At 38.0% G+C, this 16261-nt stretch overlaps 1 protein-coding gene across 1 annotated transcript in view; it reads left to right on the forward strand.

The window, feature by feature from the left end:
• SPEF2 (sperm flagellar 2) overlaps positions 1 to 16261 on the forward strand; it is a 184227-nt gene that overhangs the window by 68907 nt on the left and 99059 nt on the right. Inside the window, exons 12-17 of the mRNA XM_019450660.2 lie at positions 527 to 681; positions 2355 to 2430; positions 3812 to 3873; positions 5857 to 5960; positions 7266 to 7522; positions 14953 to 15061. Coding sequence (XP_019306205.2) covers positions 527 to 681; positions 2355 to 2430; positions 3812 to 3873; positions 5857 to 5960; positions 7266 to 7522; positions 14953 to 15061 — 763 coding nt within the window. The remainder of the gene's footprint in view (positions 1 to 526; positions 682 to 2354; positions 2431 to 3811; positions 3874 to 5856; positions 5961 to 7265; positions 7523 to 14952; positions 15062 to 16261) is intronic.

Consider the following 16261-nt stretch of genomic DNA (forward strand, 5'->3'; position numbering starts at 1 on the left):
TCTACACAATGAAATATTATTTCTCAGCCATAAAAAAGGAGTGAGTACTACTAATACATGCTACAACATGAATGAACCTTGAAAACATGATGCTGAATGAAAGAAATGATACACAAAAGGCCACATACTGTATGATCCATTGATATGAAATATCCAGAATAGGCAAACCCATAAAGACAGAAGGCAATTTACTGGTTGCAGGCACAGGAATAAGAGAGATACAGAGTGACTGCTTAGTGGGTATCAGGTTTCCTCTTTGGGTGATGAAAATTTTTTGGAATGAGATAGTGGTGATTGTTAGACATGTAAATGGCCTAAACACTTCTGAGGTGTATCTTTTACCATAGTTAAAATGGTTAAATTTATGTTATGTGAATTTTACCACAACAAAAAAATAAGCAGCTTGATCCAAAAGACAATTCTAGGGAGCCCAAAAGACAGTATTATGGGGTGAAGCCAGCATGGAAGGATAATTATGTCAATTTCCTAAATGAAGTAATTAATAAAATTGTCTGCTGTACTTTAGACTTTCCTATTCAGGTACTTTCTATTGACACTCTTGTCCAAGAAGCCATCAAAGCATTTCATGACAACGAACAAGTCAGTGAGGCCCTACCAATTGAGAAAAAAGATGAAGAAAAGGCTCTACCAGTTCAGCAAGAGACGAGTAAAGAAAGCCAGGCAAGTGTGATTTTAGTTTTCTTTTCTGCTCCTCATATTCTAATGGAATCTAAGAGATCTTCTAGACCAGAGGTTAACAATGTTTTCTATAAAGGTCCAGAGAGAAAATATTTTAGGTTTTATGGGCCAAGAGGCAAAATCAACGTTACTGTGTGGGTGTTTATATAGCAAAAGAGAAGATTCCTCCCTCCCACTCCCCCAACATACTCCGGTTGCCTGGATGGGTCCTCTAGGGTGGTTAGTCCACTTTGCACCCAGTTACCATCAGCAGGAGACAATCTTCTGAGAAAGAGCCACAGGTTGGTAAGACTGGTAAGGGGGCAAAGGGGCTGACTTGCAAGAGTTTGGAAGTGGGTGGGGTATGAGTGTTGTGGGCAGAATTCACCAAGTTACCAGCTCTCAGAGTCATATTCCACCACTGAGACCCTGACAGTGGCCAACGGTGAAGTCTCCATCGCATAAAGACCCGTGCCAGGTTTGGGTCATGGCCAAGGCAGGTGGTGGTGGGGGGGGGGGGAGAATAGCAGAGAAGGGGTGGAGGGGGATACCAGACTTGGTCCCCTGGCTCACAATGCTGTTCCACAGAGGGATGCCCAGGGACTACATGCAAAACAGTTGGCCAGCTGAATTTGGTCTGTGAGTAGATCTCAACCAGAGGGGTTAGTGAAGGAGGGGGAGATCTTCTTGTGGTTTACCTGCATCACATTCCCATAAATATTGCATCTTGCTACATTATTGCATGAAGATTCTAAGGCAGGAAACAGGAGAATGTGACCCCACCTTGAGAATCATAATGTGGTCCAGCACCCTCATTTTAAAGGAGAGACAATAGAGGTCCCAAGGATAAATTGGCTTGCTCGGGGTCGGAAGGCTTATTGATGGCTAGGCTTTGAATGGAAACCAAGATTCTAAATCCAGTACTCTTTCCCCTACCTTATGTTGTCTCTGCAATTGAATAAACTTGCAAAGAATCTAACCCAGATCATTTGCATCGGTTGCAAAATAAATACCATTTAACCAGAAGTTATGAAAATAACTGGGAGAAGTGTGGGCTGCCTCTTATTCTGATGATAGATAATGTACATGTTTTTTCTTTATTCCCTTATGGCTATGACTGACACCTCTAGGATTGTTCTTTCTAAAATAGTGTTTCATAAACTCTACCTCTTTCTCAGGTTTCACTGTATTTTTTTTTTTAATTTTTAATGTTTGTTTATATTTAAGAGAGTTAGAGACAGAGAGTGAGCAGGAGAGGGGCAGAGAGAGAGGGAGACAGAATCTGAAGCAGGCTTCAGGCTCCGAGCTGTTAGCACAGAGCCTGACGCGGGGCTCAAACTCATGAACTGTGAGATCACGACCTGAGCCGTTGTCAGATGCTTAACCGACTGAGCAACCCAGGCACCCCTCACTGTATTTTCAAAATAGCAGTTGCTGTATTTTACATAGTAATTGAAGATCACTGGAAAGACAGAGTACACCACAGGCTACTGTATGTTTCTATAAGAATAATCATCAATTTTACGTGTTTTTAGAAATCATTCAGTTATTCTTAATATCATTAAGGTCATAGATAAAATAGTGTGAACCTTACTTATAGAAATAAAATTTTAAATGTTATTAAAATATGATAATGTTAAGATTTCTGTGTGTGTATGTATGTTTTCTCCCCAAAGGATCTACAGGATGTATCTTCAGCTTATCCAGCTTCAAATGAAGCATTGCCAGAAACAGAAGGTAAAACTGTACTTAGTAAGTGAGATATCCAAACAAATCATCCATTTTTTACATTTGAGAGACAGACAGATAAATAGTAAGTGCACATGTATGTGAGCACAAACTTGCTTTCAGGGAAAGAAAAGGGAGACAAGGAGAGTTTTGCATAGTTGTCTACCTGGTCATTTAACAGAGAGAGCAAGGTAAACACAGAAGTCCCCAACCCTTGTCTATAAATAGGGATAAGAGATAAGTATTACAAAGGAATCTTTTTTTGCTCCTTCAGATAGTTGCTCAGTTTTGTTGTGATGTGATAACATCTGATGTGATAACATCCACGATAAATCCTCCCTCTCCCTGGCTTTGCAGGGAGACAGTATTTTATTGTTTCTTTTCGCCCAAGCAGATCTGGGTGAGTGGTAGGGTTGGGGCTCCCTGCACACTGCTGTGTTCTTCAATGGTTGAGGGAGGCTACGGGGTCTGGTCTCTTGCATCCCTGCTGAAGAGTGGTTCCCTACCTAAAGTTAAGTTGATTTCCAGCTTTGGGCAAGGCAAATAAATAGAACCTGGCTTCCAAACCTAATGAAAAGTTACCTCACTTGGGATCTGGGTTCTAGTCTTTCAGATGCTTTTTAGAAACATTGAAGGAAAACAATTTTAAGTCTTAAATATCTTTTCTAGCTGTGCTAGTGAAGGCTTGCCATATTTAATAGTTTCCTCATGTTCTAGCACACAGTTCAGATCATCCTGTGCACACGTCATTATTGCCGTCACCACTGGACCATGTGGTGAGCATGAAGCTCTCCAAGAGCAGTTGTATTTTCCATCCTTTCAAAGGGTGTAATCTGTCCCTTATTTCAGTTATGTGTTTCTTACAAGATAATTTTGGTTGATTTTTAATCTATTATAAGTATTGTATGACATATTTTATTACAAAAGTCCAGTTAATTATAAACAGACTCTGAAAACTTGTTTTTTTCCCATAGAATTCAAGTAAAAAACTCCAAAGTCTGACTTCCAGACTTTTCTACTTTGAGACATATTTATTACCTATAACTTGATAATTCAGGAAAATGAAAATTAATGAATTATCATTTTAACAAATTTTCTTCAGAAACTTGGCTATTTTTCTGAAAAGAAAACGCAAACTGTATTAAAGTATTCCTAATGATATTATTATGAGTGAGCCATAAGGGAAGGAAGGAAGTGGAAAACACCAAGCCACACAACGGCCAGGATTTTAATGTTGTGGAACAAAGATGAAGCCATTCTGTGGTGATTCTGTTCTTTCCTCTGAGCATCTCAGGCATGGCTGGATCCAATAACCCATCTGTCCAAAACCATGGATGATCACATACTAACATGGTTCTTAGTGGTAAATACTGGACTTTATTCTTAACACTTTTCCTATTGCTAGGTACTGAAACAAATAAAACTCCAAAAGCTGAAGAAGTCAAATCAAGTGATAGTTTCTCTGAAGTAAGTATTGTAATCTAATTTTGGCTACTAGTAGATTGAAGTATGTCATGATTCATAGTTTCTTGGTATGTCTTCAAATGGAGTGAAATAGCAATGTGCTCCTTTTTTGGTTTAAAGTAATTATTATGGTAAAATAGTAACTAAATCTGAGTTACTTAATATTCTTTATATTCTTAATATTCCTTATCCCTAAAGCAGTGGAAATTGCTATTCAGTTTTGCCAGGTAAGAAAATAAGTTTGTGATTTTTTTAAATTTTAATCATATGTCAAACTTATATTTTATGTGTTTTTCTTTACCACTGAATTTATTACTTCTCTTTCCTTTCCTACTCTCTTTATCTTTAAATACTTTTTTTCCCCGGAATTTCTCCTTAGACCTATTGGTGACTCTTCAGAATGTTTTATTAATCCCTGAAATACTCACAACAATTCACTCACTGTGACTTCTAATGGAAACTAGCATTTTCTTGTATAGTATTGCTTTTCTGTATGTGGAGATATCTTTTTATCATCAAATACAATGTCCTGATTAATCAAGAAATTTTATTTGCTTTATTTTTATTATATTTAGTTACTTTTATTATGTGATTCACCTTGGGAAACAATTTTAGTTTTCAAATATTTTAATTTGAAAATTCCTTAAAGATAGAAAAAGTTTTGGAAGGATATACACCAATCTGTAAGTATGACAGCCAGTGAAGAGGGAAATGGGCTTAGAGAAAGTGATGAAGGGGAATGTATCATTTTTACTCTGTGTATTTGCAATATAAATTAACAGAAAGGCTAGGTGTATTTTTTATATTTACTTTTATTGAGTTACAAATCCTCCAAATTCCATATTCAATTCAACGCAAAGGGCATACTTTTTGTGTGTGTGTTCATTGTTGTAATTATTTGGGATATGTCAGTGAACAGAAAAGGCAAGGTTGTTGGACCTTAAAGAGTTTACATTCTAATGCAGACAGATAACAAACCATAAACACCGAGTAAATGAATTATATGACCCATTAGATGGTAATGAGTCAGAAGGGAAGAAAATGTAGAGTGAAGTAAGGGGTCAGAAGCAAAGGGGTCAAGGCCATAGAGGTGCGGAAAGAGGGAAGGTTGCTATATTAAATGGGATGAGCCTTCTTTGAGAAAGTGAGATCTAACCAGATTGAAAGAAGATTGAGAGAAAATTCCAAGTGCATCTGGGGAAGCATTTCAGGCAGTAAGAATAGCTGGATGGCAGCCATGAGGCAGGAAGGTGACTGGCCAGCAAAGTGGGGTTAGAGAGATGAGCTGGAAGGGAGAAAAGTCAGGTCAGCCTTACAGGCACAATGAGGACATTTGAAGTAAACAAGGAAACTTTACAGGGTTTTGCGTAGACATCTAATATCATTTGACTTGTAAAATACTTCCTGGTGGTTGAGTTAAGAATCAGCACTAGGGAATTTTCCTGTTCATAAAGCAGCTTTATTGGACTAGCCCTTCTACAGATAATGTTACCAATGCGGGACAAAATAGAAAAGCTAATTATTTGATGGCCAAAAGCCAACAGGAAAAAGTCAAAGTGGAAGACAGGCAGGCAGCCTAAAACAGGCATGAACTGTGTGGCATTGGACCACTGAATCAAGGGAACTTCCCTGGTCAAGAGCCATACTTGTACAGGTTATCCCAGAGGCACACCATGTCTGTGTAGCACGAGAGTGGCTAGAACTCAAGCAGAAATCTTTAATAGTTTCAGTTTAAGGTATTAGAAAATGAAGGTTGGCAATGCCAGAGCAGCTAAGAATTCAGAGGAAGATCTTGGCAAGGAGGGACCCACACAGAGGAGCCTCAATATCCATACACACTTCCCCTGGATGCTTGGCTGACTCCAGAATTGCGCCAGATGATCAGTGTCTTCACCAGAGAGCATGACCATTTAATTTTTCCCCCAGACATTTGGATTCTGACTTTTAAATTAGTTGTACTCTACCACTCATTGTTTATTTTCACAGCTCACTGTGCGTGCTCAGCTTGGTGCAAAATCAGAAAAGTTGCTGAAGAAAGGAAAGAGCATTTCTGACATGTTGCTAGTTAGCATCATGGTAAATGCTATTAAGTACGTATTTTTTTAATCTACTAATATATTCTTTATCAGATAGAAGTATATAAAGAATAATATAGCAGTATTTTTTATTTTTAATATCTAATCAATACTACCCATCTACATGAGAAAACATACAGCAAGATAAAGACATGTTTATGATTTACATGTTTATATTTCACTTCTCCCACTTTACCAGTCTTCACTCACCCAGGTGAAGTTCAGGTTCTATTCCCTCAGGAATTCAAGGAGTCATTAGATACTTGGAAAAGCCAAGGGACAGATTATAGAGGGGAGAGACCCTGATTGTGTGGTCACAAGTCAGTGCCCTTCCTTGTTTTATGTTTCAGGAGAAGGAAGTGGACCCAGGGACCCAAAGGCTCATCAGTGCTGGATGGGAAGGCAATGAGAAAAGGAGGTTGCACAGACAAGAAAGGAATTCTAACAGAGAAAGAAATTAAATCATAAATTTTAATCCAAAAACCCAAATCTCAGTTTTACATAATTAGGGGTTTAGAAGAACAGAGTTTAAGTTTGTTCCCCTTTCATATGGTTTTTCAATATAAAGATCCAAAATAATAATTCTTGGAGCTCGATTCTCTATGGAGGATGTGGCACTGAAAGCAAAAACCCAAGAAATGTTCCTTACACTACAACAACTTATAATCTAATTGAGATAAAGAAGCCTCACTTGAGTTTTTCTCAGTTATGAAATACAATAATTATTCATTGTATAGCGAAGTGGAGAGCAGAGGAGTTCAGGTTAGGCAGTTACAGCTCCATGCTGGGTCGGGCGGAGTAGGAAGAACTCTCCAGGTTGACATTGTGAGTATCCACAGTGTGGTAAGCTCGGTGCTGGGTTCTTAAAATGGATCATTTCAGTTTATCCTCATAATGCCCTGTAAAGTGTGTTATCCCACTATGTGTAGAAGAGAAACAGGTTCAAACCTATGACCACAAGCTAGAAAATGCAATGCTTATTTACCTAAGTGAGGAGATCAGTTTGTTTGAAGTAAATGATTCAAGACTGTGAGAGACAAAGAGTTATAGGGAGGCAGGTTGTGGCCAGTTAATTTTAAATACCACGTTACGGCCTCTGAAATATCTTTGGAGGGCAGCAGGGACCTACAGAAAGATTTTAAGCAAAGGAGTGATTGTGGTGTATTAATAAGCCTCATCTTAGCTGTAAAGTAATAAAATTTGTGCCAAAGGAGGTTACTGTGGAGTTGAAGGAAAGGTAAAGACAAGACTCATTGTATTGCTACTTCCAGAGTACTTGTATCTATCAAAATGTTAATGGTTTGTGCATTTTCAATTTAGTAAGATACCTGTGGATCAAGGATGGGTCTTGGATGGTTTTCCAATGACATTAAACCAAGCAAAGCTTCTGGAGGAAGCTCTCACGGGCTGCAACAGAGAGGTCCTAGAAATGGAGGAAAAGAAAGCACAAATATCCACATTGGCTGTTGATACTAAAGCCTCCAAAGAAGTTCCTCTTCCTCCTTCTGCATTTGATTTTGTCATGTTATTAGATATTTCAGATAATTCCTCACTGGATCGCATGAATGACACGATGGGTAAGCTGGCTACTTTTCCCCTTTGTTTTGATATTCTTTTTTGTAACTCAAAGCTCTTTATTCATTTCTTCTTTGACTGAATGGGTGAGTATTCCCATTTACAATTAGGAGTGGTAATAAGAAATCCATTTTAGATTTTCCAAAGAATTATCTAGCAGAGCACGTTTGCCTCCTGCTTTAACTGTTGCTGTTCAGCACTGTAGAGAACTAGCAGAGAATTCTATGCCAACTGCAAGCATTTCACTGAACACTTCCCTCAATTTGGCAGCTTCCCTAGCACAGAGGTGCCCTTTTTGAGACTTGCATGCATGGAGAAGCTTCTTGTGGCTGTTTAGTACATCTTGGTGGGTCACATCTAATGAAGGTCATAAATCTCATCTGTTCTGCAAAACAAGGATCTGATAACTTCCTTCCCCGAGATTGTGTGTGAAGTCAGAGAAGCAGTATCAGTTGGCTGAAGTCCTCACATGGGGGGGTTGAATAGTCTTTCCAGTAGTCATGGTTTGTTTAAGTACTTTTTGTCATTAGAATGAAAATATTACTTTATTCCACAAATGAAATACTTACGGGGAAAACAGATCTTCTTGAACCTTCTCTTGTCAACTCATGAGGTATTTATTTGACCAAGGGAAAGTTACTTCATTATTCTAAACCTGAGTTTCACAATCTACATAATAAAATGCCTCATTGTAGTTTTACAGATGTGAAAGGAAAACTGACACTACTGACACCAAATTGTGGAATTCCTACACTACCCCATTCTCCAGTTCTTGGGAGACACCAAATTGTTCTACAGTTTAATTCAGTTCTGGCACTACCTACTGGTAAATTAGGGAAGACTCCACAGGTTAAGGGCTCAGCCCCATAAGACTGCCCCCAACTTCAGATTCCAATTTCAAGTAGTAGATCCCCTGGTTACCCACACTTCTGTATGATGTGGCTACAAATCAGGAGTTTCCATAACCCTTCCTCAGGTTTGAATTTGCTCTAATGACCCATAAAACTCACAGAACACTTACTATTACTGGTTTATTATAAAGGACATCATAAAAGATACAAATGAACAGCCAGATGAAGAGGAATATAGTGCTAGGTCTAGAAGAGTCTCAGGCTCAGAAGCTTTGGTCTCCATGGTGTTTGGGTTACACTACCCTCCTGGCATGTGGATGTGTTCATCATTCCAGAAGCTCCCTGAACCCCTTAGTTTAGAGTTTTTATGGCAGTTCTAATAAGCATGATGGATTAAATCATTGGCCATTGGTGATTGATTCATCTCTCAACCCCACTCCCCTTCCTAGAAGTCTGGGGTCAAGGCTGAAAGTTCCAGCCTTCTAATCACATGGTTTGTTCCTCTGGCAACCAGGCCCCATCTTCTAAGAGTCATCTCGTTAACATTAACTCAGGTAATGTTGCAAGGGGCTTATTATGAATAAGAAAAAATGCTCCTTATACCTATCTCTCAGGAAATTACAAGCGTTTTCCAAGCTCTTTGTCAAGAGCCAGAGAAAAAGACCAAACATGTTTCTCTTATTATATCACAATATCACAGACATTAAATAAGATACATGTAAAACACTTAGGATAGTATCTGGTACATGTTAATAAACATGTAACAAATACATCAGTAAGAATTATGAAAGACTTTGAAATGGACAAGAGATTATTGGGTATTCTTTCAGTAGAAAGCTAAGTATAGTCTTTTGGACCCCTTTGGACTATCTGCATCTATGGGAGTCTGTGCCTTTCATTGGGTTTGATTCAGATCTTCTATGACTCTGTAAATTATAGGAAACTGAGAGCAATTCAAACGATTCTTGTCCACAGACATGCAAATGAATTTTAATCAATATATAATTAATTTCTAAACTTTTGAAGAGATTACAAGTATTAGATTTTCATCTATTAGTTTTCTAATTAGTTTTCATCTATTAGTTTCATCTATTTTAGCATTCCTGATTGTAGATAGCCTATTATCCAATTCTTATTTGAACTGATGTAACATCCTACTGGTTCTCTCATTAATTGAAGAGTTAAATCATGACATTTTACCTTTGTTTGAGAGTCTTGATTTTACCTTTATAAAAAAAATCCTTTAACAAATGATAATATTTATCTTTCTTTTATTACTGCTTTATTACTAATACAATGACATTCAGAGGTGGGAGAGACCTAAGGGATCATCTATTTCCATGCTTTCATTTATAGATGGGAATTTAAAGCATGAGCACTTGACTTGTCCAAGGTCACATTCATCCTTATTTTGAGTTAGTGTAATTTTGAGGTCTTCTTTTATCATTTACCTAAATAAAATGACAAAACCATTAGATACTACTTTAGCTGTTGAGCACAGTAGTTTAAACTGGATCCTGTCTAGCAAATCTTAAAAGAGAGAACTTACTTCTATCCATGAAAGGGAGTAGGAGCAATGCTGACTGTAGTAATGACTCTGCTTGTCCAGCTAACTCCCCCTCCTGTTCAGGACATAGCTGAGATTGGCTGCCAGCACTGCCAATTCATGGCCCACTGGTGGCAGAACAGGACCCTGAACTCAAGATCAGTCTGACTTGAAAGTGGGTATGTCAAGTTGTTATAAAGTACACACACAGACCTGTTGGGGAGAAGGTCCCTGAAAGCTGAATATAACTCTACGAGAGCCGCAGAAGGTTTGCCTACCCTCTGGGGGCTCCAAAGGAAGCATATTGTGGTATGTTTCAGAAACAGAAGGAAATCAACTAGCAACAATTTTTCAAGAAGTCCAACTCAATCCAGTTTGAGTTCTTTCAATTCCCCATCAAAATTATATGATGAGTGATTCTGGCAAATTTGTCAAAGCTGATGTTATCATCTAACTTGTTTAAGTCCTTGGGTGGCTCAGTCAGTTGAGCATCCGATTCTTGATCTTCGCTCAGGTCATGATCTCATAGTTCATGGGATCAAGCCCCAAGTCAGGGTCCACACTTGGGATTCTCTCTCTCCCGATATCTCTGCCCCTCCCCTACTCTCCTTCCCCTGGGTGCTCTCAAAATAAATAAATAAACTTAAAAAATAAAATAAATTGTTTAATTTCTTTATTCTTGACCCTTGACTTATAATTAGGCTTTAAAATGCCCTTCCTCCCCTACCACAGGGAGTACTTCTCCTTTATCAAATTTTGTGCACATATACACATAAATAATCATATTTATATACCCTCAGAAATTAGTATTAAAGCACAGTGTGATTTTTCTTTTTACCATACATTTCTAACATTGCGTATTTCTTGGTTTGAAGTTAACTGAGCCCATTGTTGGGTTTAGGCCAACTAAACCATTAAAACTAGTATGAAATCATTAACTTTATAATTCTTACTTATTTTGGTCAGAATTGAGTATGCTAAATATGTCCACAACTTTGAAAATCAATCTGTAGCTTTCATATTTTAAAGTATTTCAGTTGAGAAAAAGTGTTATTCTTTCATATCTTAAGATTTTTCTAAAAAAAATATTTTTCTTTCTTGAAATATAAGGTTAGAATGGTCTTTGAAATTTCCTCTTGTTAGTCAAAACCCCACTTAAACTGTTTAGACAGTTTTTTTTAGACAGTTACTTTTTCAGATAAAATTCTAACCTTCTACAATATTTTGTTCATTCACATATTCATTTTTTATTTATAACATGATGCCAGACATTGTGCTAGGCACTGGATGTAGAGTAATAAAGAAGAAATGGATCCTACCTTCAAGGAATTTAGTGGACATTGTAGCTAAGGAACCAAGGGATTGCAGTCTAGAGTTGTGTGTCTAACATGGCAGCCACTAGCCACACATGCCATTTAAACTAATTAAAATTAACAAATTAAAAATTCAGTTCTTCAGTCACACTGGCTATGTTTTATGTACACATATGGCTAGTGGCTGCCATATCATACAGCAGTGGTGTAGAATGTTTCCATCATCTTAGAAAGTTCTGTTGGATAGCACTGGTCTAGAGTGAAGGGAGCTAAAATGGCACCACTAGTAAACATTTATCTAAGATTTATAATTTGCCAGGAACTGATAATAAACAAATGAAAGGCAAGTCCCTATCCTCAAGTAGTTGACAATATAGTGTAAAAAGAAGTGAAAGTAAGCTGATTATATAATATAGTTAGTTGTGTGTTATAATAGGTGTGCCCAGCATGAGAAGAGGTTGACCAGTCCAAGAAAGGGAGAGAGGTAGAGAGAAACACATCACAAATCTTGGCAAGTGAGCGTGGTCCATCTAGACAACAGCAAGTACCTCAGTAGGGCTGAGAGGCAGCAAGGTATGGAAGAGGGGCAGAAATGGGCCTGCAGAGTAGGCATGGGCCAGCCAAAACTTTCACCCCAAGTTAAGGTATTTGAACATTTTCCTGAAGCCATGTCAAGTCACTGAATGATATTGAAGCTGAGATTTATGCAATTAGATATGCTTTTTATAATGTCCATTCTGGCTCAGGGTGGAGGATGCATTGGAAGGGAGTAAGATTGGAAACAAAAAACAAATGAGAAAATTCTTATCCTCTGAAAAACAGCAGAGGCATTACAAAAGCTGGGAGGGGCAAGATGGGAATGGTCAGCTTCAAGTGGTATTTAGGAGGCAAACTACAGAATTCAGTGATCAGTGAGGACAGGAGACATGCCACAGGGAGAACAGGATGACCACAAGTTTCTGACCCACACAGTTTTGATTGATGATACCATTTACTTAGAGAATATGAAAAGAAATACATAGAGATTCTTTAGGGAAACGTTGAGTTTGAAGTGCGTTTGGGACTTTTCAGCTAACATGTTCATAGAACAGTTCTCCAAATGGGACTAGATGTCAGGAAGGAAGCATGCGCTGAAGTTAAGGATTTGAAGGTGCAAGATATCACCTAGGAGTAAAAATGTACTTTAAAGAGAGATCCATGATGACCCCCAGAAAACATCAGAGTTTTCTGGGAAGAGCAAAGGAAGAAGTGTTTAGAAGCAGCAGCTAGAGAGGAAGAAGGCCAGGGAAAGTAGTGTCTCATAAGCCAAGACAGATTTTTTGAAATAAAGTTGTACTATTTTTATCCCAGACCAGTAGGGGCTGGGGTCCTGAGGTCCAGGCTGGGGTATGGGAGCCCAGTCTCCAAGGTCAGGTTCAGCATGCTGTCCTGCAATGTTTTAGTCTATGGAGAAGCCTGAAGAACAACATCACAAGGAAGCAGCCTATAGCCAGAGCCAGGTGGGCCCAAAGGCTGAGCATCAGTCCAGCCAAGGCTGAGCGGAGAGGAATGCCCCAGACTCAAAGCCAACAGGGAGACCTAAGGATAGGGAAACAGGCAGTTTAGGAGCATAAGACTGTGTCAGAATGGAAGATGAAGTGTGGCTTGGGCTTTCAGCTAGTGCTTCGGTCTCTTGTCCAGGCTGAGTGGGAGCAGCAGTGTTCATAATATGAAGAGAGGTACAGAGAAGTTTTGAGTGCAGGCTCTGGATCGTTAACGTCCATGACTAATAGTAACTGGGAAGAAACAGGAGGCTTCCAGGGCTGATGATGTTTGTTCATTGCTCTGGGTACTGTTTCCAGTTCGTGAAGTCACTGAGCTATATATTCATGTGTGCATTCTTTTTGTCAGGTATAATTCAACAAAAAGTTTGAAAATTAAAAACAAGTCCAGAGCCTGGAGTCAGATTGACTGGAGTCAAACCCCTTCTTTGTCATTTATAAGCTGTGCAATTACAGAATCACAATCTTGCTTTACAGGTTATGTTGTAAAAACAAGATAACATGTAAAAGTATTTAAGAATTGTATGCTGAATTTTACCTATAAATACAACAGAGAAAGCAAGTAAGATAAGGACTGAAACATATGCATCGGCCTTGATGTGTTTTGGTGACTGGAATGAGAGCTGTTTCAATGGAGTAGGAGACTGGGAAGGATGGTCTGGGGTGGATTGAAGCATGAATGGGAGGTGAGGAGGTGGAGAGCCTGAGTGAAGATAACTCTCAAGAAACTTATCTCAGATTATCTATCTATCTATCTATCTATCTATCTATCTATCTATCTATCCATCCTATCAGCTGATTTTTAAGCCAAGTAATTAGTGAGATTACAAATTAAAAAATTGTGTATTTTTCTTCAAAGCTGTCTACCGGTGCAAGTGTAGACTTGGAAAGAGAGATAAATATCATCTGAGGCTGGTGTAGCAGAAGGACACAGATTGAAGTTGTTAGATGAGGGAGAGAAGCTGAAGTGTTCAACCATTCAACTCAGCTTTGCTAGAAAATAAAGTGAAGTCAGGATAATGCTGGTAAATTTGGGGGAAAGGGTGTAGGAATTTAGGGACTGGATGAATGTTGGAGAGATTCATCATATATGGGAGTGCTAGAAAGAAACAGTTGGAGTGTAGGTCATTAAGATTGCAGGGATGGAGCCATTCAAGGTCCAGGATGTGGACACGGTCTTGGAAAGAGTGCCAGAAGTGGAGAGAAGGGGAAGGGACCAGTGCCAGGGTAGAGTTTGGGAAGAGGAATGCTGATCGATGTGCTGAAGGCCTTGACAAACTTGAGATAGTGACCATGACATGGTGCATGATAGCACCTCCTGAGAAGAACTCCCACACTCTTCTTCCATCACTCATCACTGGTGTCAGTAATCTTTTGGTTTTATAAATAACCTAAAATCATTATTCTGTATTCTAAATCACTTCATCTTTTTCTATCCTCAATGTAGATGGAGAAAAATTGATTGCTATATCCTGTGGGGGTCCTCCATTTTCCTGAATACTATTAGTTCAGTCTTCTGTGTTCTCTTGCATTGATTAAATTCCTTTTAGTCTAGTTCAAGACTGTCTTTTCTCTTTATGATTTTCCATTTATTCTAAGTTCATGAATGTTTTGGACTTGTACCACTAACCCCAAATAGGACTCAATCAGAGCTGTTGAGGATGTTTTTGGTTTTGGTCACTTGTGGTCAGTTCTTTTATGTCTATTCTCTAAGGAAAGATCATAAAATCTAGAAAGAAATGTAATTTACTTTATTGGATTGTAGCATAATAGCGACAAATAATTTTTACACATATTTGACTTTATGGCCACCCTGTTATTTCATTCTTAATCTTTACACCAGAGTGTTGATTTTCTAATTGTTTTTTCCTAGTGTATTATTCATGATGGCCCATCACTTTATATTCTAACCTCTTCAGAGTCAATCCTGAAATCCTCTACATTGAAACTACAGCTCCTCTTTAATGTTATATCGTATTTTGTTTTCCTCAATTTTGAAGGAAAATTTGAATTTTGATCCCAAAACTATACTCTTTCTTTTCATGTTGTTAAACATTTTTATTAATATTGGGCCAATGGCATGATCATATCTATTTGACTTTCTTGCATCAGTACATTGTAGCAGTGCTACTGCAACTTTGCTTTAGCAAATTATCTAATTAACTAATTTTTATATCATAGCTGAAGCATTTTCAAGTGAAACACCTCATGAAGAAATCACTCAACAGGTAGCTGCTGAAAACCAGGATATGGATAAAGACCAGAATTTAAGAGATCAGATTCAGCACAGGTTAGTTTAAAACTCAATGTCCTGGGGCGCCTGGGTGGTTCAATCTGTTAAGCCACCAACTTTTGATTTTGGCTCAAGTCATGATCTCATAGTTCGTGAAATGGAGCCCCACATTAGGCTCTGTGGTGACAGCACAGAACCTGCTTGGGATTCTCTCTCTCCCTCTCTCTCTCTCTGCCCTTTCCCCACTGGTGCACAGAGTGCTCATACATGCACACTCTTTCTCTTTCTAAATAAATAAATAAACTTTGAAAAAATAAATAAATAAAACTCAATGCCCTACTTCTTAATTTTTGCCCTTTGAATGGACTGACACCCAGTCACTTCGAAATGATCAGATCTAGAAAAAAAATGTATTTTCCAGCATTCATTCATTTTACTTTTACAAGTAAAAAAAAAAAAAACTAAATAGCTTTGATGTTAAGTGAAATATTCATGTGCTAGATTTAATATTCAGAGCATAAGTCATCATAAACTAGGAAGAGGAGAATCAAATCAGGCAACACTTCCTTCTATGGTTCATTATATGGAATCCTAGTTTAGCCCTCATTCAGCAAATGCCAGTCGAAGGTCATGATATTTGAAAGAGCTAGGCATCAGACCACAGACTGTAATTTAAAACTATTTCCATTTTGCTAAAATGCTGTTATACAAAAATAAACAAACAAAAACACCCATTCTCTTGGTCATGTGCAGTGTGTTCACTGGGAAAGAAAACTTAGACAATGTTATGAAACCCAGAGAAGTCTAAAAATATGATGTGAGCCAGAGAAAAGTAATCTATTCTCAAGGAAGACAAAGTTTCAAAAATCATTCCAAGATTATTTGTGAGTCAAGCAAGTAAGTCTGAGCTATCTACAGTTAAATATTTCTTTGATTTCTGTCTGTAAGAGAAAAATAGATGACCTCAGCTGGTAGCTACCAAGAGAAGTGTGCTCAGAGTTAACTCTATGATGAAATGCAGGTGATCTTTCTTTAGATTTTCCTTAGTGGAACAAAATTACACTAAATGGTGGCATTTTCAAATTTTCTTTTACTCTTTCATATACAATAAAACCTACGTTTGTGAGCATAATTCTTCCGGAACATGCTTGTAATCCAAAGCACTTGTATATCAAAGCAAATTTCCCCATAAGAAATAATGGAAACTCAAATAATTTGTTTCACAACCCAAAAATATTCATAGAAAAATATTACAAT

This window comes from Panthera pardus, unplaced genomic scaffold (genome assembly GCF_024362965.1).
Source record: "Panthera pardus isolate Hobbes unplaced genomic scaffold, ASM2436296v1 HiC_scaffold_2, whole genome shotgun sequence".
Lineage (NCBI taxonomy): Eukaryota > Metazoa > Chordata > Mammalia > Carnivora > Felidae > Panthera > Panthera pardus.